At 39.2% G+C, this 27,810-nt stretch overlaps 1 protein-coding gene across 6 annotated transcripts in view; it reads left to right on the top strand.

Moving 5' to 3' along the window:
* Positions 1-15,830, top strand: part of pde1cb (phosphodiesterase 1C, calmodulin-dependent b) — an 83,655-nt gene extending 67,825 nt beyond the window's left edge. For 5 of the 6 annotated variants that reach the window (XM_041055245.1, XM_041055244.1, XM_041055248.1 and 2 more), the window contains 10 exons: positions 1,265-1,365; positions 1,805-1,933; positions 2,460-2,561; positions 5,096-5,216; positions 6,722-6,803; positions 7,415-7,535; positions 9,464-9,639; positions 10,915-11,148; positions 12,050-12,112; positions 12,336-15,830. In XM_041055245.1, the coding sequence (XP_040911179.1) occupies positions 1,265-1,365; positions 1,805-1,933; positions 2,460-2,561; positions 5,096-5,216; positions 6,722-6,803; positions 7,415-7,535; positions 9,464-9,639; positions 10,915-11,148; positions 12,050-12,112; positions 12,336-12,355 (1,149 nt within the window). In that variant the 3' untranslated portion in view covers positions 12,356-15,830. The remainder of the gene's footprint in view (positions 1-1,264; positions 1,366-1,804; positions 1,934-2,459; positions 2,562-5,095; positions 5,217-6,721; positions 6,804-7,414; positions 7,536-9,463; positions 9,640-10,914; positions 11,149-12,049; positions 12,113-12,335) is intronic. The other variant, XM_041055246.1, reaches the window with a different exon arrangement.
* The last annotated feature ends 11,980 nt before the right edge of the window (positions 15,831-27,810 follow it).

Raw genomic sequence — 27,810 nt, 5'->3', positions numbered from 1 at the left:
CCCACTGTTGATTAGTCACCAATATCGACTGGGCTTCCTGAGCTAAATCCCCACTCTGTGTACGTGAGTGCACTCAGATGCATGCACATCTCAGAGGAAAATGCCCACTCACAGGTGTGAGGATGCTGTATATAGTCGCGGATTAAACATCAACACCCATGGATAAAAGCAGTCCGTATTAAGCAAATTCTTTTGGCCTTTGATTCCTATATTTTTAGCTCTCAGATGGCATGATGCTTGTCTTTGTCATACATGATAGTAGACTGAATATCTTTGGGTTTTGGACTGTTGGTCAGACAAAATAAGACATCTGAGGACATCGTCTTGGGCTGTGGGAATTTATAGCAGATATTTTTTCACAATTTTCTTACATTTTATAGTCAAAATAAATATTCACTCATTTGAGAAATAAGTGTTCAGATGAGTTGATAATGAAATAAGCATTAGTTGTAGCCCTAGTATTGATCTTGTCATCAAACCCAGCAAGAAAACGGAAATGTCAAAAATTCCCAAAATGCGAAACTGTTCCTTTAATAGTGCCTTACTACTTGCACGTCAACCTCTTCTTTGTTGTAGTCACGAATTGCACCTAAGAAGGTTTAAACTTGACCTGAAAAACTTAAATTGGAAAGCATGATGTGATGTGGAGTCTCTCCTTGTGACAGCATTAACTCATTTGATAAACTTAGAGAGAGCATGACTTTTTCATTTATATTTGGTAACAGTGACAAACCAGACTGAGACACTATCTCACTCTGAGAGGGAAGGAGCACAGAGGAGTCTTAACGTGACAGATTAAAATGTGATTCTCAATAAAGCTTGTCTTGTCTAAAGTTTCCTCTTTGCTTTCCTGACCTTTCCTCTATCTCCTCCTCCCCCTTTGTTTCCTTTCATGCCTGACGGTAATGTATTCCTCACGCCAAATGCTTCTCTCTGCATCCTTTATATCACTTTTCTCTTCTACATCTTTACGACATGATGTACCTTTCCCTGCATTCTCCCCTTTTTCCATTCACTGGCTTCTCATTTCTCTTCTCTAATTTCTGTCCATTCTTTCCACTTGTGTTCATTACTTTCCCTTCCTTCTTTCCTGTCGATGTCTCTGTCTTTTCCATCTCATTGCCTCCCTTCCTCAACACCCTTCCCTCTTCTATATGCTCTTCTTCATATCCCCCTCCTCCTCCTTATCTTCACCTGCCCCCTGCCTTGTCACATCCCACTTCTTTCCCTCATCCCCCCTCCTCTCCTGTGCCTCTGCCTCCAGCATTGGTTGACTGAGCTGGAGATCTTCGCCATGATCTTTGCGGCAGCGGTGCACGACTACGAGCACACGGGGACCACAAACAACTTCCACATTCAGACAAGGTAATGGATCATAAAATCAAAAATGCATGGCACTGAGTCACCCGATCAATGTTTTCATTTACAGCAAAGGGACTTTATATCCACACTCAGATCGCCTGCAGTGAAGTAATATCACTGGGGCAGGACAGGAGTCCAAATGAACTCCAAACTCCAAGCCGTTAGCCTGAAGTCTGAGACTTCCTCGATGTTATCATTTCTGAGAACTTGAGTTGAGACAGAGAGAGAGAGATAACAAATGCATATGCAAATACAAACTGATGTAAAAGAGAAAATGAAAAAGGAAAAGATTTCAGATGTTTGGTGTGGTCCATCATCCCAAAACCTGATCACATTCATAATTAAGGGACACAACTTCTCAGGATTTATTATTGCCCTTAATGTTGTTTTTCCCATATAAACCAATGTGAAACTACTGCTTTGCTTTCTCTTTGACTGGCAGGTCAGACACAGCAATCCTGTATAATGACCGCTCAGTGTTGGAGAGTCACCATGTCAGCGCAGCCTACCGCCTACTGCAAGACGACGACGAGATGAACATCCTCTACAACCTCTCCAAGGATGACTGGAGGTCAGAGTGACAGATACTTCAACAGACAGACAATAAGAGAGAGACAGACAGAAAGATGAAAGAGCTGAGTGACAGCAAAGGGTTATAAAACTCAGAGATGTAGTAGAGAACAGATAGAGACAGATAGAAGTCAAGCAGAACATTCCCACAATGTACACATCAGCCATTTAAGCCCAGTGTGAACTTCTTATCTCTTATGTTTTAAGATGAACAACTGTGCTCGGTGTAGTCCAAATCAGAAAAGTTGGATTACCTTCAAGGTCTAACAACTTTGTCCTAAATGGAACTGTTATGTGCAATAATACATTAAAGGAGACAGCTGCAATCCGATTTCACATGGCATAAGCTGGGGCTTGTCAAAGCAGATATTATAAATAGCTCTCAAAAACTGTGTTGGCTGCCTTCATTTACTTTAGCGACTTCCGAAATGAGTCGGCTTTTATTACCTGCGGGTTTGACAGTTCATTATACAGCACATGGCTCATGCTTTCCTCTTCTTTCTTTCCTCTCCATTGTTTTCATTCAGAGAGCTGCGGGCTCTGGTGGTGGAGATGGTGCTGGCCACAGATATGTCCTGCCATTTCCAGCAGGTTAAGGCCATGAAGAACTTCCTACAACAACCTGAGGGGTCAGTTGCCTTTTCCCTCACCACTGTTTACACTCCCTACCCTCACCCCAGCAATTTAAATCTCCATTAACCCTGCAATCTGCTGCTGTTTACTAACCACCCATTGTTTACAACCCAATTAACCCTGCCCTGAAGGGTGTACTCATAGAAGTGCAATAAACATTCATGTTCTATATGAAATAGACTGTTTCAAACAAACATGGGCTGATTTCTGATGCTCAGATGTTATTTACTCTGCAAAAAATGCAGAAATGGAATGCGTATTTTGTTGACAAATAGCACCAAATGTCATGTATTATTCAGTACAGGTATACAGTGGGGTATTATTACAGGCCTCTCAGACACAGACAGAGTTATGGTGCAGACACACCAGATTTGGAAGGGTATACTGCGGTGAAAAACAGTTGGCGCCAAAAATATTGCTGGCAGGTTTGCTAGCATTGTCGACCTGCCACAGCTAAATGGCCAGGCAGAAAAAATTAGCCATCCACAAACAATGTAATATTGCCTTTACCAGCACACCTGTTCTGTGGCTTTTAGTATTTAACACAGATACAAAATGGGTTACCCTGAAACAGCATCTATAAATATTTCTTCACCCAGAACCAGAAATCAGAAAAAAAGTGGAGAGTGAGCAACAAGGTGCGTTGAATTTTGAAGTCCAGTATCCAAAGTGAACATTCAAAGGTTCTAGGAAATAAGGGTCAGTTGTCTGACTAAATAACTTATGGTGAAGACCGAAAAAAGCTCCCAGCATAACAGGCACTTGTGGTCGGTTTGTTTTCTGACTGTAAGGTGCCAGGTGCAGTTTCTGGTTTGAATCTTGCCCATTTTTGGCACCTGGAGCATCAAAACCAGTCCCTCTGCACAGGGTGTGGGCCCCCTGACTTATGCAATCCCTAGCCCCTTACCCTAACCATGACCATCACAACTAAATGCCTAACCCCAACCCTTCCCCTAACCCTTATCTAAACCTAATTCTAACCCCTAAACCTGAAACAGTCTTAACTCTAAAACAGACCTTTAAAGTTGTGAGGCCCAGCCAAAATGTCCTCACAATGCCAAGTGTCCCCGCAATGATTTTTTAACAAGAATTTGTCCACACAACCATAGAAAAAACAAGTGTATACACACTCACACACACACAAGTGCATGTACACATAAATGAGAGATTGCAGTCTGCCGGAAGCCCTAATGCTGAATAGACTCTAATGTGAAGTAATTCAAACCAGTCTGCTCCAGGCCTGCTTAGAGTGCACTTTAAGATCCAATCTGCCACAAATGGAACAGGAGGAAATTTGAGCTTCTCACCTCTGTTTAACCTTGTGCTGTGTGTGTGTGAGTGTTTTCATTTGTGTTCCTATTTTCCATATTGGTCTGTGCCTGTCCATTCATGCATCAGACCATTAAACATGATATTTTGATATGGTTATCAGGTGATGTCTCAGACACCACCGATGTCTGATGAGGTGAGGTGATAAATCTTCACACTGTGTTCAAGTGCAGAAAACTGATTAGCCTAATGGAGGCGGTATCTTCTTGAATGTAGAGTTTTTTCTGTTTTTGGTTGCTGTTTGGGTACATGTATTTATATTTGTATGCATGGTCAAATGTATAGCTTTACTGTCTATATCTACACATCTTTTAAATGAGATTTAGAGGACAAATATTTTTGCCCATGTGTCTGTCACCAGTTTTACAGTTCAAAGGTGTCTCCAGTGGATCCATGCCATCACAACATTTATGTAGAAATTATCCTAGACCTACAAAATCCTCACATCAGTGCTCTTGAGAGTTAATTAAAACTACTTATTTTAAACTGAATGTGCTGAAGCACGTAGCCTAAAGAACAAAAATACAATTGGTCTGGATTATATCAAAAATGTACACCCTCCCACTTCTTTTTATGTTTTATTGTGCTTTTCTTGCACAGATAGTCAATTTTTGAGGACAGATTGCTGTAGACACATTTGCAGCTGTGCCACATTTTTTCCATTTTTTTATGATTGGCCATACTGTCTTCAGGGACACTCAGTGTCTTGAGAATTTTCCTGTATCTTTCTCCTGAATGGTATTTTTCGATATTCTGGTAGCAGATTTCTCAGGAATTTTCTCTGTCCATCTCCGTGATGTAGTTTTTCTAGGACAACAAAAAATTACCAGTCACACCATTATTATACACAAGTTATATTATTCTGATTAACTGTGCAACTTGTAAAAGAAAGAAATAAAACTGTCTGCTTCAGTGGTGATTTAGATCAATTATATTAAAGGGTGATACATTCAATCTTTTTATTCCAATTTGTACTTAATTAAGATCAACTTGTTTGTTTTTCTTTAACATAAACTTTGACATATTTTTCTCTATAAAAAATCTTAAATGCAGTGCAAAAGCAACAACAGAAATGAAGAAATAAAATACAACAAAAAGCAAATGTACAAAACCACTTAAAAAAGAACAGAACAAATGAATAAGACTTTAGTCATTTGAGGACTCAGGTGGACTTCAATCGTATATCTACTCTCTTTTCTAGCATTGACAAGCCCAAAGCCCTGTCCCTGCTGCTGCACACGGCAGACATCAGCCACCCGGCCAAAAGCTGGGACCTCCACCATCGCTGGACCACCTCCCTTCTTGAGGAGTTCTTCAGACAGGTGAGTGGGTGCACCTGGCAGGTCACAGGTGGCTGGTTCAGTGTATACTTCTGTGGTAATATTACAAAGAGTACAGTCTAGACTAGCTCTTTATGGTTCTGTATAAATAAAATTGACTTGGTTTGAGAATGTGAAGTTCTGATGAATGCAGAGAGAATATGACAGGTGGCCACATACGCAGATAAGTAATATACACTTTTATGTATACAGAGTTATAATTAATGCAGCGATCCTGCAGTAAATCTAATAAATTGTCTGTTCACATTATATCAGTAGAAGCAGACTAAATATTAGAAACACCTTTCCTGTATAGTTAAAGGTTTTCCAAATTTGGACACTGTGGGTTAAAATGAATGATGGCAGCAGTGCATTTAAGTGCCCCAGTAAACCATTAGGCAAGTTTACCCTTAAGCACACGAGTCGAGTGAAACTCCTAAATAAAATGGAGACATCATTAATGTTCTTAAAAAAAACAATCTCACTGCAAGGTCCATTTAGTAGCTGTTCTTTTAGATGTTCAATTTCATTTTTTTTTTTTGAACACTTATTTGAAAATATCTGCTCTGTTGAACCTGCTGTGGATTCTAGTAGAAACTATTTTCTTAGGATTTCTTGGGATTGCAGAAAGATGAAACACTGGATTTGAAGTAGCTTTGATTTATCTTTTGTCAGCATTGCTTTTATCTGCTCCTTTGGTGCTGCTGTTTTGGATTGTATTATTTGCTGGTTAGATGTCAGAAAAAGCATATTTAAGTAAATTTAAGTAAATTTTAAGTAAAGGTTTCTTACACACTTTTGCAGAGTCACACTAAGAATAAAATAAAATGACGATATTTGCGAAATGACGATATTATTTTAATATGGCACTTTGGTGCAAGTCTACCCTCCAAAGCAGTTTACATCAGTAAGTGTAGTAATATGTTGTAATGTTCTTGAGTATAATTGCAAATATCTTATATCTGCTCTTTGACGTTTTCAAAATGAGGCCATGACAAGCGCCATGGAAGATTAAAATGCTGAACATTACCTCTTTGATAAAACAAAGCATTTGGCTATAAATAATAGATTGTGTTTTTGTGAATGTCAACAAGAAGGACAGACGTTTAACTGGTGCCACTTTGCTTTCATCTCTTCCATTATTAATCCACATTGTTCTCATTATCAGTACTATTGTTATTGTGGCTGCTTTCACAACGCCTTTGTCTCTCGGGATGTGAATTGTCGATAAATAGCTTCTACAAAGAACGCTGCCTCCCGACTCCACATCTCATCTGTTTGTGACAAATCAGAAGAGAAAATGAAACACATTTGTGGCCCAAAAGCACTTGAGCCAGACAAATCCAAAAGCCTGTTGATAGAAGTGTGAGCATATGGTGCATGGTGGTGGTGTGTGTGTTTGTGAGTGAGTGCATGCATACACACACAGTGAACCGTGTCTGGAGAACATTTTTCTAGAAGCCAGAGACTGAGAATGATTTTGACTAAGGAAGCCACTGTGTTTCCAGGGGGACAAAGAAGCAGAGCTCGGGCTGCCGTTCTCTCCGCTCTGTGACCGAAAGTCCACTATGGTGGCACAGTCTCAGATTGGTGAGTGGCTACTCCACCCTCACATGCATACAAAACCTGTATATGATGACTGTATATGTACAGTCCTGCTCCTTGTGCTGCTCCAGCATGAGTTTGATCATTTGTAGAATAGTATCTATACAACACCCATTATTTCCTGTATTTACATACATTTATATCAGTACAGCAAATATGTCATGTCATGTCATCATCTGCCGCTTATCTTTCGTGCTCTACCAACTGAGCTAGCTGGGCGGCTTACAGCAAATATATCATGAAGAAATAGGTTAGGTTCCCATAGTAATGAAAAAGTAGAAATGTTATGTAAATTCCTGTATTATTAATGCACCTGATAGACCTGATACTTTATGATAAATAATTTAAGATTTCTTGTATGGGTGGAAGGAAAAATTATGATGAACTTCTGGAAATGTCAGATGTAAAATGTAAAACCAGTTATTAGAGATGTAAAACCAGTCTCTAATAATTAAAAAATACATAGCACTACATTGATTGTTCTGACCTTGTCACCTTCCCTGTCTGCACTGAGCTCTTCAAAACACTTTGATAAGTAATATAAATATGTATATAATAACATTATGTTCTGCATTTGTCAATGTCTTGGTCACCAGGGTTCATAGACTTCATTGTCGTGCCCACCTTCACTGTGCTGACAGACATGATGGAGCGTATCGTCACACCGCTCATTGATGAGGCTTCCCATTCAGGGTTTGCTGGCTTTCGACGCTCGAGGTGAGCTGCCACACTACTTTTTTTGTGCTGAGAGATCATTTAGCACTGAAAAGTTTGGATACGTACATTCTGTTGAATAGCAGGACTGAGCAGATGGGCGAGAGTGACTTCATGTACATCTGAGTAAATTTTAATCAACCAGTCTGGTTAATCAGGGATGGAAAATTTACTGTTTCCTACCCTTCACCTCTCATATCTCTCTGAGTAACTACACGCTCAATGACGTGATTAAACCGCAACAGCTCCTCTGCAGTAACAGCATATCTAATGAAAGTATTGAGAACAGCAGATGAGTCTCCCATGAGTAATCCATTTCTATGCGTGGAAATGTCTCCACCTTTCATCAGACAGAGCCACACACCTTGAAATTGACATTTTAGAGATGCTAGTCAAGTTCGCCTTGCCATCCCTGATCAAGAATGGGCCTCAGTGCTGCATTGGCATACACAATAGCTTCTCGAGATACAAAAGGAAGTGATTCTGTCTCCACTGGCTTAATTAATTGGCTCAATACTTTTCCTCCAGCCATGTACTGAAAAAGATATGTGCAAAGCTTTAAAATCACTCAAATATGAAAGTACATTCCACTTGCTCTTGCGTTAGAATATATTTAAACTATTCAGACAGAGATCATTTAAAAACTTTGTGTCTGTCATTTGTTTAAACTTTGTTTTCTTGTGAAGTGAGATGATTAGAAAATAAAGCAGTATTCGGGGAGCCTGGCTCTGCATCTTCCGTTGCACCTGCACATCAATATCAGCCTCCCCTTTCTCCTTAACAGCAGTCATTAGCATCGCTCAGTGGGCCTCCAGTCAAAGCTAACCGAGTGGAAATCTCAGATACTGTTGCCACTTCTGCAGTCTCCTTGTCTACGTACACACCTGGGTGCTTATGGGTTTCCTTGGACTGTTTCCTCACAGCATTTATAGCTGCTTTCAATCATCTGTAACTATGTCTGTTCAGTCTGTGTGCCTCTGTTTATCCACCTGTCTTTCCTTTTTCTCCTATCAGAGTATCTCTGAATCTCAACGCTCATGTTTTTTTATCCAGGCTCGTGGCGTGACTCTAGGGCTGGCACAGTATTTTGGTTTTTGAAATATCTCAAAGACTTTTGAATTGATTACCAGGAAATTTTGTGCAGACATTGATGGCAATCATACACTGTGTCCTAACAACTTTGGTGATCTACTGAATTTCTCTCCTCTAGCGCCACCAAGAGGTTGATTTTTGTGGTTTTGAGTGAAATGTCTTGACGACTATTGGATGGATTGCCATGAGATTTGGAACAGACATTCATGTCCTGTGCATGATAAATTGGAAAAACATATATTTTTTATATTTTGGCAAATTGGCACTAAGTATTATGCCTGTATGTTCAGATTTGACTGAGTTATGACTCCAAGAAGGAGTGCAATTTTTGATGCAAATTGCGGCAATCAAGCACTAATGGTTTTAAAGGACCTTAATTGCCTCGGCTATCCACAGAGAATGAACGTCAGACTGAATCTAATTACGTCTCAGAGTTAAAAACCTCTGAACAACAAAAGACATTATCCAACTGTTTTCACACGCTGTCTAATTCTCACTGTGATAAATAAATCAAACATCATGTGTTCATGTAGTGCCATCATCAGGTCAAAATTTGTTATAATTTGTCTATTACTTTGGTTCGTGACCAAATAGATGCAAAACTAATGACAATTCTATCAGTCTGAGCTGCACTTTAAATGATCAACATTATCATGCTAACATGCTAAACTAAGATATTGAACATGATAAACACAAAATCAGCACGTTGCCACTGTGAGCATGTTAACATTATGACATTAGCATTTAGCTCAGCCACACAGGACTGCTAGCATGGTTGGAGACTCTGAGCCTTATTTAACCCTTCACTCCCTTCTCCCCTGTCATTTTGGTCTGTCCAGTCTGAACAGTATTAGCTCAGATGAAGCCAAAAGGCACAGTGTGAAGAGCATGGGCTCGGACAGCAGCTCATCAGGCCAAAGCTCTCTGCTGACGGTGGACATCAAGAACTTCAAGGCTTTGTGGAATGAAGAAGTCTATCAGAACAGGGAGAGGTGGAAAGCCCAGGCTGCTAAAGGTACTGTTCACGCATTCAACTTGTGTACCTGGTAAAATGGTGGTGATTTGGGGACTTTGGGAACATCAAAGCGATGGTAAAACTGATCTGTTGAACAGGTCGTGAGATCCGCCAGAATGGATAAAATTGGCTCATAAAGCTGCAATGCTCTTAACGTTTGCAATGCCCCGAAAGGGATTTTGACTGACCTGTATTAGTGTGGGATTTTATGGGATAAACAAATTTACTGTGCTGATTTATTAAGTGAAAATCCACCGGTGCTAATCAGTATGTTGACATGCATTAGATTTTATTTAATATTCATTAAATCAAGATGACAGCACTTCCTGATATGGCACCCGTTATAAAGGATTTAAAAGTTGTAACTAATGACTTTATTAATTTCTGATAAATCATTAATTAATGCTTTATACATCAGTGATAATCCATCAATAAGAACAATGTTTCGGTTAGGTAGATTGTGTAAAATCTTTGCGGTTATTATTTAGAGAAATACATTTCTAAACAGCTGTTTAAAATATATTTAGTAACCTAGACTTAGTACCTGAACCCTACTACCTGTGAGTCAAAGGATACAGTTTAAAGTTCTACTCTTGGTCTTCAAAGCACTGAATGGTCTCGGACCAAAATATCTCATGGACTTACTGGTTCCTTATGAAGCATCCAGACCCCTTAGATCATCAGGGACAGGCCTACTGTGTGTTCCTAGGGTCAGGACTAAACAAAGTGAAGCAGGATTTAGTTATTCTGCCCCTCACTTGTGGAATAAACTTCCGGAATACCTGAGGTCAGCCCAAACACTCAGCTTATTTAAGTCAGGCCTGAAAACACACCTTTTTACTGACGCATTCTCTTAAATTGTCTTAACTGCACTCTTCTTACTTAATTATTTTACTGTTTTCTATTTTTTTCTGCTCCAATGTTTTAATATATTTCTTTTATTCTATTAATCTATTATTTATGATTTTAATGTAATATGATTTGCTTTTATTCTATGATTTTAATGTAATCTGTAAAGCACTATGAATTACCTTGTGTACGAATGGTGCTATATAAATAAACCTTGCCTTGCCTTGCCTTGCCTAAAACCAAGTCTTAACCCTCAAACAGCTCTTTGAAGGTGTGTAAAAAAGGGAGGACTGGCCAAACCATCCTCACTTTCCCAAAATGTTCTCTCTCCATAAGGTCTATAACTCATACTGGTTCTCACACAGATAGAAGTACATACACACACACACGCGCGCTAACCTGTCCTCACTCTCCATGTGATGTCAGAGGCGGAGGAGAGAGCTAAAAGGGAAGCAGAGGAGCAAGCCCAGCAGGAAGAGGCTATGGAGCCTCAGGAGGGCCACACAGAACCAGAACAGCCTGAACCAAAGGAGGACAAACTGGAGGGGGAGGTAGCAGAGTCAGCAGAGGTCAGCAGACCATCAGATGGTAACACAGGGGAAACAGAACAGGGAGCACAGCCTGGGAGCAGCACACACAAGAATTCTCCGCTGCATAACGGTACATCCCTTTGACTGCGTCATCCCATAGCATCTCTGTTGTTCTCCATAACTGATCATTAGCCATGGTGAATCCACATTTCTGTCATGTTGTCTCAACCCTTCTTCATATTATCAGTGAAACAGTGGATAGTTGCATTATCTTCCAATTTCTTGTACTTATTCACTTTCATTAAAACAAACACCAAGTGTATTAATTCCATCTTTGCAGGGGATATGTGTGTTTACAAACTATTTGGTGGGCCTCATTTAGAAAATGATTTTATATCAAGTAGGGCTGGAAATTATGATTATTACCATCATTGATTATTCTGGTGACTTGTTTTTTGCCTAATCAATGAGCCAATTTCTTGTACTTATTCACTTTCATTAAAACAAACACCAAGTGTATTAATTCCATCTTTGCAGGGGATATGTGTGTTTACAAACTATTTGGTGGGCCTCATTTAGAAAATGATTTTATATCAAGTAGGGCTGGAAATTATGATTATTACCATCATTGATTATTCTGGTGACTTGTTTTTTGCCTAATCAATGAGCCATTTTGTCTAGGTTTGTTCAGATAACTGTCCAAAATCCATAGAGACTCTCATGTCTCAAAAAACAAAATCCTCCTCCACAGTTTATCCCATTAACAAGTCTTCCTCTTCTATTTTCTCTTTAGTACATTCAAGGTTGGCAACTTCCACCAGAATTTAAAACAGCTTCATGTGGGTCTGTAACGACTGACCTAGTGGCTGGTCACTTGAGGTTTAAGAGGTTATTAAAAATGTGATCACTAGCTAAAAAGAGAGAGGATGATTCGAGGATTTTCCATTTCTGCTCGGATAGAGTGCATGTTTGCTAAGACAAACACTACCTGCGTCAGTATGACAAATAACACAACTATTCTGACATTTCAGGAGAGTTGTCTGAAGGGGCTGAATCTCCAGAGGGTGAAGAGAACAAGAACAAAGGAGTCGATGGTGAGTTTATTTTTGCAGCCTGACTATTTTTAATGACTATTTACCAAAAATTAAACTGTAAGTGTCCATTTCATGACTCTGTGAAAGATAGTGTAAACCAGGATATGGAGAGATAGCATGTTCACAGAAATACTGCTCTGCCTTAGCAGGAATATTCTGTACTTGTACTTTAGTCAGTTTGTTTATAGTTCTCCCTGAATATTAATTTTTTGTTTCCCCAAAGCAGAGGTAGCGATGGAATAAGTGAGCCTTGGATTATCACGGCCACACCGTTGCATCTTTGCTGCTGTCGACCTGACCCTACTTTTAAAACTCGACTGGGGGAACTCACTCAGATTCACGTCTGAGGAAAGGCCATTAGTTGCATTGTATCGCCCTCTACAGGACACCAGGAAACTCACACCCTCACTTATGATCAACTGTTTTTGCTTTTACCTTGTTTATGCTCCCACGCTCTTGTATGCAGAGTTTGCGGCTCTACCCATGTGCATTATTCCTCCCTCCCTGCTTATTGATGAGGACAGTACAGAAGACTGAATGACTCTGACGATGGTGAGGTTAAGAGGAGCCTTTGAAAGACTGACACTGATAATATTGCTTTTCTATTTTTAAGTTTGCCAATCTTTCACTTAACGCAAACACAGACATGGTAACATGTAGCCATTGTATAAGTCCCACCTTTTACAGCTGCTTTTTTTTTCTCTGTCGGCACTCGTTTGTTAGATTTTGGAATCATAATGTAAAGTCTGGTTTAAAGTTTGTTTAGAAACGTAGGGTCTGTTTCAGTAATTTGTTTTAGTCCTTGACAATAATACAAAAGTTTTTTTGCGGGACATGCAGAGTAAATGCACTTGAAGAGGGACTTTTACAACAGCTACGCGGTATGTACAGTATATGAGTGTGTGTACAGTACACTGAGGTAAAATTCACACATCTACAACACTACTATTTTACTAGCAGGTACTCCTAAAACAAACCCATTCTATGTAGAAAACCTGTGCTTAAAGAGCACCTGATGGGAGTGTCATAAGTTGTGTGGCTACAAAAACCATTTTTTTCCACCGATTGTGGCTCATTTTTCACCCTCAACATGTTTACTTTGTTAGTGCTTTCCTCAGACATTGTGCTATTCTAATGCGTTTGTGTTCTTTACAGCCAGGTTTATATTGGGTTTTTTTGTGTGTGTTTGTCCTCTCCACTGTATATATTGAAAGTCTGTACATGTATGGATCTGCGGACGAGTAGAAATCCTATGATTCCACAATCCAAAAATGAATATTTTTTTTGGATATAATGCAAAATATTGTAGTGAAAAATGTCCAAAAATTAGAATGCAACCTTTGCATTTCAGACATATCACACACAAATGCATTTAAGTTTTTGTCATATATGAAGTCTTTTTGTTTACCTTTTTTTTTCTCTTTGAAACGTTTGTTTTGCATTTGTTCTGTATGAATCATGTACTAGATGTGTCTAATATTCTCACACTGTATGTCATTTCTTCGTCTAAAGACTTCTCGATGCCTTCTTATGTGTATGGAAGCTGTAGCAAAAAGTCAACATTGTCGCTGAGTTATATACGTACGTTATTTTATTTTGCAGTACAGTTATATTACAGCAGCTTCACCTTCTAGGTTGTTGGTGTAATGTTTAATCGACGTGTTTACAGTGTGCTTGTACACCTATTAGCCAGCTGAATCCATCATCGCTTTTGTGATGCATCCAAGGCTATGAGTCCAAACTGTAACTGCTTCTTGGTTGTTTGCCAGGTTTTTAAGGCTTGTAATGTTGTGTATAGAACATGCAAATATTGCTTACTGTGCATATGTAACATATTGAACCCCTGCAGCGCTGGTTCAGCTTTTACTATATACTTAATATGTGCAAGTGGAAGAAAGGAAAACAAGCATTTTGGCAGTATTTGCATAATGATCGGTATGTTTTCCCTAAAATTGTGCACTTTTATTTGGTTGAAATTCCCTCAATTAATTGTGCCAAGACCATGTTCTTGGTATACTCTAATCTTATTTTAAAGTATACAGTACATGTGTATACTGCTACATATTCTAATATGTATAGTATATATGGGGATCAAAAAGGGTGAATGACTTAACACCTAAAACTTTATATAAAACTGTAGGAACTATGAATTCTTTTTTAGCCTCTTTGTTTTAATACACTTTCCCCGTTTTTATATTATAACAGGAACATTAGTATCGTGCTGGGACATAGCAGTTTGTCATGCAATGCTACTTTCTACCTAAAAAATACAGTCAGTGGTTTGCAAGCCAGCTGGCTGAATGTGTGCCTATATATGTACTCTCCATTTCACACCTTCCACCTGTAGGACACTGAATTTTGTGATGTCATTTGAATCTGTGCTGATCCAGGTACAGTCAAACAAACCAGTTAATATCTTCCTTCAATATTACACACAAGAGGAGTCTTGAGTAAAGACTTTTTATTTTAGACACTGTAGGAAAATTGTAAAGTCAGCAGTTTGATGTTGCAGAAGTATAGTATTTATAATGGTATATTTTATGGTATATTCTGCTCTTTTTCATTTAGAAAAAAAGATCTATTTTTTAGCTGTTAGTGCTGTATAGTGTATGTTTTTTTTTTTGTTTGTTTGTTTTACTGTACTGTTTTTCCTTTTTTTGACGCAGAAGATGGATTGTCAAAATGTACGTCTTCACTTTGTCTCTCCTCTGTGTGTCTGTTCGATATGTTTTACTCCACCAGCTCTGAAGTCAGAAAAATTAAAGTGGCTCAAAACTCTAATTGTAAATTTAAAGTGTAACAATCATAGCAAATTACATTAGTAGAACAAAAAACAAAACTTATTGCATCCTCAAAATAGCCTGCCCGATACTTGGTAAAGCAGAATCTATTTTCTGTACCAAGGAACCAACACATGTACAGTCTTGTAGTTTGCTCTATCTTTCACTTGCTACTGTGATAGCCTACTGTATAAATATTTAACAGGAATTTATACCGACCATAATCAGAAACATAGCTGTATTTATGACATGTAAAGACTTCTAAACGTGGTGTTTTGTAACGGTTACTATGGAACAGATTATTTGTTGTTTGTTTAATGCTTTGTTTCCTTGTTTAGTCTGAATCACTCTGTAGTGACTGATCTCAACCTGTTCTAGTCACTGAGGTTAGATGCATGTAACGCGAGAGTGTGTGAGGGAGTGTGTGAAACTGCCGAAAAATACCCAATGTGCATTTCTGATCTCCTCACTGTGACCTGCTCTGTCGTTGAGAGTGTGATGAGATGAGCGTGTGTGCGTGTGTGTGTGTGTGTGTGTGTGAGAGAGAGAGAGAGAGATAAATGAAAAGGGATGCAGTGGACTGTATGAAGCTGGGTAAACAATTCTCACCACCAACAAAAATTTGAAAATACATCTTAGATTTTTTTCCACTTTAAACATCTACTTCTCACATGTTTTATCAAATTGTAAACTGTTCTGCTGCCCAGCAGGGTGGATGAGAAAAAACAATGAGTTGGACAAATTAGTTAACAGTAGTAAACCGCCTTAGGTCTACCCTCTGCTACGTCCTTGATAAGACAGAATGACTAAGAGTGAATGCGTGTGTGCGTATGCATGTATGTGCATGCATGTGTGTGTCACTGTCCCATGCCGGCCAGGCGGCCGCGTGTGCCACCATGCTCTGTGACTGCACAGTCGTATCAATAAATCTGGACTCAAAGGGCTCAGATCATGTCTGCCTGTCTTCATTTCTACAACACCACAGTTAATTTTGTCATGTTAAAGGGGCACGCCACCAATTTTACACTTCGCAATACCATTTATTCATCATAGGGAGAAGCTACTCAATGTGAAAACAGCTGAGTTATGTCCTCTGTGACTTTGTGGGAGCTTTATCAACCCTAATGAAAAAAAATGTAGGACAGTCTCAAAGATTATGTACATTACCAACCAGCTGGTTGATTCTTTTTTCTTTTAATTAACTGATTAACTTTCGAGTCTATAAAATATCAGAAAATGCTAAGTAACAGTTTCCAATAGAACAAAGCACTCCAGACATGTTTTATGACATGTAAGAATAATCTGCTTTGAAGAATAATCTGTTATTTGGTTTTTCCACAAAATCTGCTCCTTCGCCTTCAATGAAAAATATATGAAATGTTCATTTCAATTGTACAGCTACTAAACAGAAGATGTCTCTGACTTCACTGGTCATCACCTACCTGAGCCAGACTCACCGCCTCTCTCTTCCCCCACAGGCATCCATTTGGTTTTGTTGTATGTTTCTTTTTCTTTCTTCTATTTATGCGCCTTACAACATTCACACATTATTACCACCCCCATATACAACCTATTGTACACCACAGGCAACTGATGCACTCACTCCTTGCTCTTTTGTGTGTACTCGCTTTAGTTAATTTAGCTTTTTAAATTTGTTTGCCAAGTCTTTCTCTTTTTGTTCATTTGATGTTGTTCAATGTCTCTTTCTGGATATTTTGTATCTGTTGTAGTTTTGTATCTCTTTCATCTTGTTTCGTTTCACTTTTGTCATCTTTCTGGTAATTTTATTTCTTTTAGTAGTCGTTTGCAGTCATCTGTCATTATTTCAGGTTTCTCTTATAAACATTTTGTGCCCCTTTGTCCACCTCTGTGATAATTTTGTGTCTCTTTGTGGTTGTTTTGTGTCTCTTTGTGGTTCCTTTGTGTCTCTTTCTTGTTGTCTCTGTGGTCATTTTGTGTCCTTTTGTAGTCATTTTGTTTTTCTTGGGTGGAGTTTTGGGTCTCTTTATGGTCATTCTGTGTCAATTTGTGTCTTTTTAGACATTTTGCAACCCTTTGTGGTAGTTTTGCATCTCTTTGTGGTCATTTACTGAAGAGTAAGAAAGTAATTTTTTTCTATTTCTAGAATTAGTGATAGATTTTTATATTTATTGAAGGCCAAAGCCGACAGCATGCATCGTGCATGAACAACAACGTGAACATGACACACAGTCAATAATCCACTAGATGTCTCTGTTAGACTTCAAATTCCTCTGGAGCTCCGGAGGAATTTGCTGCTTTCAGCCTCAAAGGGCCCGTGGCACTAAAAATGATCAATGGACTTGATGTATACCATGTCACTCTCCCGAGATAGTCAGTGTATAGCTCTTTATCCGCCATATAGGCAACTCCACAAACATTAGACACAGAACGCATTTTTATCACAAGCAGCATGCATATTCATGGGCAGGTTGATGGAGCTCGTGGAGGGATGTGTATGAGTTCTCAGCACAGTGCTGAGTGCTGGAGCAGAAGGCGAATGTTAATTCAATTATACGGCAGCTGTTCCTTGGTGCCCATGGCCACTGTGTTTGCACTAGAACAGAAATCTTGTATTAGGTCCCTCGCCATAAAAGACCATTGCCAGGCATGAGAATGGGGACTGCCTGTAACCAAAAGCCATCAACAGTATTTTAAAGAGCTTTTAATGCTTATTTTTGGTTCTATTGAGGAATTTGGAGAGGCTGCAAAGTAAGATTGGTGGGGTTTTTTTGTGGTTGTTTTTTTTTTTGTTTTGGCTCACTGTTGATTTACAGAGCTTTTGTTTTTAGTCATTACTCTATTAAATAGTCAATCTGCTTGGAAGTAAAAAGTGCAAATGAGTTTCTTTTGGAGTATTAACTCCAGTTAAAGGTGGTTAGGTAAACACATATGTGTGTGTCCTGTGATGGTTCCATCATTCTGGTATGAAAAGGCTGACTTACAGATACATAATCTCTTCCTTCGTGTGAGTTTTCTTTCGGATTCATGGTTACAAGTTTGTATATTAACACATGCATTTTGAGCACAAGAAAGACAACATGTATAAAGTCCCCCGCTGATACATGTGCAAATGCAGTTTGTCTATGCATGCATGTGAGTGTGTGTTGGTATTTGTGCTCCACCCCACCTCCTGTCCTAGGCTTGGGCTGAGCTCCAGTGCTACTTGATGAGGAAGAGTAGGAGGAGGAGGAGGAGGGGTGAGGAGGAGGAGGAGGAGGGTGTGATGGCATTCGCTAGTCTGTCCCTTCATTACCTGGCTCCCTGAGACTCGCGGTGTGTGATTTAATCACATGGCCACTGGCGGCAACTGCTGCTCTGATGTTACCTGGACCTGCTAATCAGTTTGCTTTTCCTTCATCAAAAGGAAAACAGCCACACCTGAGGGAAGGATGCGCTCAACTGCACATTACATATTTATAATACGTATATTATAGATACACATAATACATGCAAATGCGCAAATGTGAAGGTACTCAAACACAAGAAAAACTCTTGGTTATCATTCTCCTAATGCACAGATGGAGCGCAGAGGCCGTTGCAGAGATACACAGGAAGCAAAGTAGGCGTGTGACTAAAAATTATTTTTATCATTTATAAATCTGCTGATACATTTTTATACTGATTGTTTGTAAAATATTGAATAATAGTCAGATATGTTGATAAGAAGTTCTCAAAGTCCAAGGTGACATCTTCAAATTGCTTGTTATTTCCAACCGACATTCCAGAATCCAAAGATATCAAGTTTACTATGACATAAGAGAAAGAAAAGCAGCAGATTTTCTATGTGACAAGTTGGAACAAGGGGATGTCTGTGAATGTTCTCATTCATCCAGGTCATAGTTCTCTCTTTGAAAATTGAATTGAAGGCAACTGGACTTAAGTTTCAGTTCGTACTGATGAAGCCCCTTGGATAAGAGGCGAAACGTCTTCCCAGACAAACTTAAGTCCAGTTGCCTTCGATTCAATTTTCAAAGAGAGAACAAGGGGATGTTTGGCATTTTTGCTTAAAAAACAATCAATCAATCGATTATTAAAACTGCTGATCAACTAATTGATTAATCTTTTCAGCTCTGAAGCAAAGAAAAAAATCAAGTCGGATGCCGTCAACAGTGTGGCTAGCCTTGTGGGAATCCATCCTCTTAGTTAACCAGAAGTGACAGCATGTTCTCGCCACTTAACTACACACGGCCACACGATGCAGCGTGTAAAGTAGACATTACATATCAAGCTGTTTAATAAAAATTAAACCCCGTCTATCCACTGGAAAGAGCACAGAGCTCTATTTAGAGTGACTGATCGAGAGCCCAGAATCAAAGGGCCCTGTGGCACAAGCTGCTAGTGTGTCTGGGAATTGGCCCAACTCTTAAAGAGCCAAGCTTCCCTCATCTTGACTGGGGGCCGACCCCCAAACAGGAAGAAGCTATTTCTGCTGGCAGCCAAGTGGTTCCTTTTCTGGAAGCCTGTCAGGTGAGGAGACGAGGCTGCCAACTGTAACCCCCTCAGGTGGGCACGAGGGGCAGGGCAGATCTCCATCATGGCTACAGCATTGTGACACTCAGCAGATGATGCAAGTCGCAGAGGGCACTGAGCCCCCGCCCCCACCCTGCGATGTGTCCAGACAAAGATCTGCTGTGAAAGTGACAATCTCTCCTGCAGCCTCCACAGCACTGATGGATCATGGAAAATACAAAAATATATTCTGACCACAAATTGTGTTAGAATTCATTTAGAATAATGTCTCACTTAAGTTACTAACCTACTTTAGTGGAAAGAAACTAAGCACATTTAATCTTGTACAGTTTTAAGGTACTTGTACTTTACTTGTAAATTATATAATAATTTTCATATATGTATATATGCATATATATTTTTTTCTCTCTAATCCTTGCTTTCATGTGATAACAAATCACAGGCAACTGAAAGGTGAGCATGTTTTTTTTCTATATATATATAATCTTAATCTGACAGTAGCTGTCAGTATATCTTTACTCCATAGCTGGAGTAAAGATATAATTTTTCTTCTAAAATGTAGTGTAGCAGATGTATAAAGTGGCATAAAACAGAAATACTCAAGTATCTCAAAATTGTACTTCAGCACTTGAGCAAATGTATTTTATTTTTACTTTCATCCCTTTTATTTTTCATACAATTCATACTATGAACTTCTAAAGCTTGAGCCACTGTTCAGTGGAAAAAAAACCCTCTTTATCAAGTCATTTGGAACAGACCTTTTGCACAGCACACAGTAATCAGGAAAAGCACAGGTGAGGCCAATTTCGTTAACGGCTCAGAGCTTTCAAATGTCCCAGTGAAACAAGCCAGCATGCCAGTTCATACAACACCAGGGCTTGGGAACACACCTTTCAAACCATCTTTTACTTTCAAGTTTCAAGATGCTGATCTTCATTTTAAAAAGATTTAAGCAAGCTGATTTAAATTAAAACAGATTGTGTTCTCACTGCAATTAAAAACAAGGTTTTTTAGGACTTAAGTGCAGATAGAAATGACTTTATAAGACTGATGTTTTTGCAAATTAAACTGCACAATGCTTAGTAGTGTTATGCGGTTTTAACACAAGTAGTTAAAGTAAGTTCCACCTTGACCAAATGCAAGAAAAACACTTCTCACATGCTAAAGCGTCAGATTTAATAATCCTATCATATATCTAAAACCATTAATGGGGTCATTTGGCATAATGAGTACTTTTACTTATGCTACTTTTAGTATATTTTGGTTGTGATGCTTCTCTACTTTTATTCCAGTAAGATTTCACATTCTCATACTGTTACTTTTAGCATCTGAAAAGCCTACTTCTTCCACTGATGTGAAATTCACCATAATGAAAAGAAGCCGACAGAAAAACAAGTCATTGGCTGCTGAAGCACAAGATCATCACCATTTAAAATAACCACTAGTAAACAACTCCAGAGATTTTAAAGCTCCATTTTTGAGTAAACCCTTTCCCTTTGTTGTGTCGACTCTGTTTTGAGCTGCCATTCATTCATTTTCACTTTACAACGACTTCAAACCAATTTAACACGGCAACGCCATGTTGCTTGTTCTTGCTAAAACTGGTTAAACACAGATGGCGTGGTGTCATGTTGAGATATTTCCAGCAACATTACAGTGGAGCTTAACAGAGTGGAGAAGAAGGTGGAGTTACACTGAACAGCCAGGGGTGGGAATTTACTTGTTATGAATTTAGTTCTTCATCTCTCATTTTCAGTTTGCTTGAAAAACATTCAAATTTTATGCACCAGTTCACAAATACTTCTAAACTTTTTAAAGTCACAATTTCAGTTCAACTCTTGTGACATTCAGACTCTTAGGGGGATAGTAAAGCTCACAAGGTAACAAGAACAGAAAGGTATAAAGTTTGTGGTTTTAGAGGGAGGTAATGTGCTAATCTAACAAGTCCTCCAACCCAAACGACCACATAGGTCATTTGTCCCTACCCACGGATACGACCCATGGGAACGTACCAGACCATCCACCAGACCAGAAAAAAAAAAAAGAAAGAAAAAGATGATTATTGATTACAAATGGGAAACAAACAACAGCGAACATTGTCGGACTATATACTACATCAATAAAACTACAACAATAAAATATAACTATGGATTGTTTTTTTCTTTACAGGAGGACAGTCTCGTTAATCTGTCTGCCAAGCGCTTTAGTGCAGTAGCTCTCACAATGATTTTAAGACTCTGAAAATGAATTGCTTCAGGCTGCTGTCTGCCAAGAAATAGCCACATTTGTTTCCAACCTAACTCCCCATAAAACCCACAAATTGTCTATTGTCAACCCTGTCCCCCAAATTCCAGTCATATATATCTAAACTAATCTAAGCAGCAGAGGTGGTTGGGATGGATGGTGGGAGTACAAAGCAACAGCATAGATCATGGTTCATATCCATAGTCTTGTGATTAGGTTTAAGCAACAAAAATAAATCCTTTTTACATTGGTAGAGAAACTACAATTCAGCCACAATCATAGTTACTTCAACATTTTGCTCTTGGAAATTAGTTCTTTAAACATAAGGCTAGCTTCTCCCTGCTCCCAGTCTTTATGCTAAGATAAGAATAATCAACTCTGGCATCTGTCTTCTCATCTAACTTTGTATTTACCTAAATGCTTAACTATACTACTGCATATGACTTAAGGGGGGGAAATCGCCAAAATATGATGGGTTCTTTTTCAAAAACAAGACTTAATGTGTAACATTGTGGGTATTTATCAACATCAGCAATAGACGTCATGACTGAACACACACATCTTTGTTCTGAAATACTTGTTTGCAATATCGGCATTTTGGGAAATGTGAGAGGAGATGGATAGAAGAGAAGTGTTACACCACTCTCATGTCTGCTAAATATGAAGCAACAGTCTGCAGTCCATTAGCTTAGCTTAGCTTAGCATGAAGACTGGAAACGGGGAAATAGTTAGCCTAGCTTTGTTTGGACTCCATCTACCAGCTCTTTTAGAACTCACTAACTACCATGACAGATCTAATTTGTTCAGTCAGTCCAAAAAAACAAAAAACAGATCAACAAAAAAATCTAGATCTTGACAAGTGCGCAAATAAGCGTATTCCCAAAATGCCAAACTTTCTTTTAACAATGAACATGAGAAAAGAAGAAGAAAACAAGAAAAGAAAGGCAAACACATCAATGCCTCTTCTCTAAGTCATGGACTATAAGGCTAAGCATACCTATTCAAAAAAGAAAGACTTCGACCAGTACTCATATTTGTAGACATTGTGGTCATCTAATAGAAACAAAAGTCAGTATCTTACACAGCAGCACTGTGGCCAGTGAAACCATAAATCTTTCCTATCAGCATAAATGAAGTATCTCAAATTTCAACAGCATTTACAAAGCAACCCACAAACTCTTTTTTATGCCACTCTGTGGTAACGACTGAGAAATGGAGGAGTGGTTTCAAACACAGCAAGGCAACAGGAAGTTGAGGACAGTTGATGAAGAAAAAAATCATATCAACACCAAGAGTGTCGATTAGGTGAGAAAACGACATCACAGCACTGTCAATCATCCCAGCTTCATACTTGAAAAAAAAAAAAAATCACAGCTGCTATGAAAAGTGTATAAAAGTTGGCGAGTCAGTAGAATCACATGAATGACAAAAGAAAAAAATCTTTTTAAAACTATTTTAATGAGGTGTTTTTTTTTTTTGTTTTTTTCTTAGTGAAGTAAAACCTGCGAAAATCTCACTCATGTCAGCTGCTTCAGAATTTCTAAGCAATTTGGTGAATATGAATATGAATAATGTGTTTATGTTTATTCACAAATTCTGTGTATTGACATATAGAGTTACTGTAGGTTGATGTTGTCAGACAGCACCTCCTCTGTTTTACAGTGCAGTAAACAGAGTTTATCATATATTTCATACAATACTTATATAAAACTAAAGAAGTGACTCTTACTTAAATATATCTGACACATTTTTATTTATCTTATCACTTTCTGGTCTCATTCTACCACAACAGATTGTCACAGCCACTTTGAACGTGTGCGAACAGATTGTGCTTTGAAAAAGAAACGGGTGCCTCCAGCAACATTTCACGTCGGCATCCCATCTCTGTCTGAAAACGGTACTAACATCTTTACATTATACATTTTCAAAAACATATCCATTATTCATACCTCCATATTTTAATACTATTAGCATTTCTTTGCCACCCACCTAAATACCTGTGTGTTTCTTATCAAAGGAGCAGTGGCAGTCAGAGTTACTTTGTTTGTGTATGAGGAAATGAGCAGGGATTAAGAAAGCACTGCAGTGGTGAACCATCACACAAAATTAATTTCGATCTGTGAGGTGATTAAATTAATGTACTCTTTAAAACCTTGGATTCAGACGCAGGAGAAACTTTGCTTTCACTTCTCACTGGTGTGTTTGTGTTGATAGGCAACAGCAACAAAGGCAGATACACACACACACACACACACACACACACACACACACACACACACACACACACACAAAGAAACACACAGTGCTCCACCTGTGTGGGTGGGAGGTGTGGCCACTCAGCAGCTGAGTGGGGCAGCATATGGAGTTTCTAATTGGGTAGAACAGCACAGCTGGAGGACACTAGTCCAGGACCTGGCCTCTGGTAATCAGTCCCACAATCCTCAGCTCTCCTCTCCTCATCCACCGTGCTGCATGTAAGCCTTCGGTGGGTGAGGGTTGTCGCATGCATCCTCACATTTCCCCAATCAAACCAAATTGAGACTTGTTCACAAAGAGAGGTTTTTACAACATGATTACCCTTTTGAATCCAGGTTTTATTTATATTATGAGTGTGGACATTGACAACATGGATCAGATTCTTCATTTCAGTAGAGACTTTGAAGACTTTGAATTCAAATGGACTTTACCTGGATATACAAAGGAAACAGAAAAAGACTAATGGTTTGAAAGGAGGGGGGTCTGGGCATATCCTCCTGAGACCTGGCAATTCATTTTTGTCCTCTGTGGGGGCAAAATAAATAAATAAAATCTATCTATATAAAAGTGGCAAAAATATACGCAATCACACATAACAACAGCAGAGAATAACAATAATATAAAATAAAAACAATATAATTTTATTATTTTAGAATAAGAAAGAAAATAAAAGAATAATATACAAATAAAATATAGAATAAATATCCTGAATAGCACAAATCCATCACACAAATGAACACACTTGAAATCGAAGTATAACACTATTTAAAAAAAACTAACAAACAAAAACTAAAACCTGACCTTTCTGGCCTTCCTTGATGCAAAATCATCAATAATGTCATCATATGGAACCTGCTCCCCTTTTGAGTGATTAATACTGTTGACAGCAAGGCCAGTGAGCCATTCCTGGCACATGGTTGACTTCAGGTACGACTTGATCAAATTTAGCTTTGAAAAGCTCCTCTCTGCTTGAGCCACAGCGACTGGCAGAGTAAGTGCAATCCTGAAATGAAATGTGCATTATTTGGAAGAAAGTCGAGGTGACTTTAGCCCACTAATTCCATAAGAGAACGTGTTTACATAACCTTGGTAAAATCTTTTCATAAGTTTTCTGTCCCATTTGACGCTTGGCCCGGTCTGGCTTTTATACACACAGCTCAGAGTGAGAATTTCCCACAATGCCCGCCGCCCGTCCCTTCTGTGGCGGTCCGGCTTTTATACACACAGCTCAGAGTGAGAGTTTCCCACAATGCCCGCCGCCCGTCCCTTCTGTGGCGGTCCGGTTTTTATACACACAGCTCAGAGTGAGAATTTCCCACAATGCCCGCCGCCCGTCCCTTCTGTGGCGGTCCGGCTTTTATACACACAGCTCAGAGTGAGAATTTCCCACAATGCCCGCCGCCCGTCCCTTCTGTGGCGGTCCGGCTTTTATACACACAGCTCAGAGTGAGAATTTCCCACAATGCCCGCCGCCCGTCCCTTCTGTGGCGGTCTGGCTTTTATACACACAGCTCAGAGTGAGAATTTCCCACAATGCCCGCCGCCCGGCCCTTCTGTGGCGGTCTGGCTTTTATACACAAAATAAATAAAAAATAAATAAACAATGTTTTTGAAAAAAAATATTTCAACATGATTCTTTCAACCACACTTAAATTATCATAAAAAAATCAAAAAGGCAAAACCTTTTTTCCTCTCGGTCTCAGGAGGATATACGCTTGAGGTGTTGGAAACAAGCAAAATGTCAGAGATTTGGGAACAGTTCACCATAAAAAAGACAACAAATCTGCTAACAACAGGTTTGTGGTGTGAGAACAAGGAACAAGGGAGGAGCAGAGTAAAATGTTTAACAGCAGGAACTGAGGTACTCATTAGGGCTTTAGGTATCAACAAGTACTCAAAATAAATTACTTAAACTTGTATTCAGGACCGCTTAAACACTTCCTTATTTAGCATTTGTGTTTTGGGTTTAGTTATTTGTACATGTACCTCAGTGTAAAGCAATGCAAAATAAATTGTGAGAGTTGTCAGATCGTTGAGAAACTGAAAATTAACAGTACAGGCCTCATTATGGAGTCAGCGTCAGGGTTAAAAAAAAAAAAGAAAAAACATGCTCTGCGTTTGGAGTTTATTTTTGGAGTGTTCTTATGCTTCACAGGGTGTTACTAAAGAAATGACCTTTAGGAAGTAACTGCAAAGACATGCAGTGAATTAGATTTTGGACAGAATTATGTTGTATTGCCACATCATTACTATATTCTCAACCACTTCACCTTGAGCTCATCATCCAGACACAGGCTCCCTTTAACTGCTGACATCAATTGAGAAATGCTTGCAACTCAGCATGCGATCAGCAGCGCCTTCATTTGCAGCTCTGCACCACGCTTCGTGTCTATAAAAGCTGATAATGTGATAATTAAAAGAGCTGACAGGCAAGAACTGTCAGCGAGACACCCTGATTTACCAACCTCTGCTATTTGTTATACCTCTCAAATTACAAAGCTTCCATCCTTGAAGTGTGACACATAAAATATCAGTTGAAATAATTAACTAGGCTAGAATTGTTTTGAAAAAACAAAAGTTAAGGAGTCTCAGTGGAGGACATGGTGATAAAATCTGTCCCGGAAACATCACAGGATCAGATTCAGACCTGAAACAAGGATTTCCAGCAGACAAAAGATCACTGCCATGTCTCCCTCTCTCTCTTTCTCTCTCAACCACACCATGATTTATTACCTGAAAAGACAAGAGAACTAATTAGTGGAGTAATTAATTAATATAAATTTGCATATTTGCATTTGCAATTAGTGCAGTCAACTGATTAGTCTGAGATGGGGAGTTTGACTCATCAGATGCTTGTGTGTGTGTGTGTGTGTGTGTGTGTGTGTGGTGTGTGTGTGTGTGTGTGTGTGCTGGACCAGAACGATCAGACCAGCTGAGGCATTTTGGGGGGGGGGCTCTGATGATGAAAGAAAGGACTGTTTTTTTTTGTTTTTTTTTTTAAATAAATCTTTCATGTGTCCCTGTGCGTATTTTTGGGTGCTTGTGTAGTACAGTATGTGTTTGTCCACACCTACATCCCTACATCCTCTCGCCTGTGTTTGTGTGAACATGTGCTCGGTGCTCTGCCTCACACGCACATTAGGTTAAGTGTATACACACTGACCACTGTGTGAACATGCTGTCATTGTCTCTCTGTAGAACCTGCCGCTTTACCTTTGTGTGGTCGTCGATGCTCTGAACTCACACCGAGGTGTAATCAACACGCAGTGGCTCTCTGCAGCCCGGGCACATACAGCTGATCGATGTCTTGTAATGTCCAATATAGAGAGAATGATAAGTCGCTTTAATTGATTCTCCTTGCAACAAGGTCATTCACAGGCATACATTTGTGTGTGTGCACTTGTGTGTGCGTTCCACATAACTGAGGAGTGCATATACCCATATCGAGTGCCAGCTGTGCCCCAGTGTGGATTTGGCAGCTTGCCACTGGGCCTTTTCCATGGGGTGTACTTAATGTCTACGGTCCTGAGGTACCAGCTCTGTGCACACCCCTCTGGTATGCCCAGCCTCTGCTTGTAAGGTGCCTGGTGGAATTTCTTAACCTATTTTATATAGAGCTGAAATGATCAATTAGTTGATCAACATAAAACTAATCAGCGACTATTTGATAATCGAGCTAAAATGCCAAACACTTCTCAGGATTTGCTGGTTTTCTCTGTTTTTAAATCACTGTAAACTCAGCATGCTTGAGTTTTGGACGGTTTGATGGACAAAACAAGACACCCGGTGACGTCAACAAGGCAACTGTGACAGGCATTTTTCATTTACTTACATTTTATAGACCAAACAGTTCAACAGAGAAAATGGTCTGCAGATTGATTATGAAAATAACCATCAGTTGTAACACACGATCTGTCAGCGCTTGTG

Source organism: Toxotes jaculatrix, chromosome 14, assembly GCF_017976425.1.
Source record: "Toxotes jaculatrix isolate fToxJac2 chromosome 14, fToxJac2.pri, whole genome shotgun sequence".
Lineage (NCBI taxonomy): Eukaryota > Metazoa > Chordata > Actinopteri > Toxotidae > Toxotes > Toxotes jaculatrix.
This window is presented reverse-complemented; position numbering and strand designations above follow the sequence as displayed.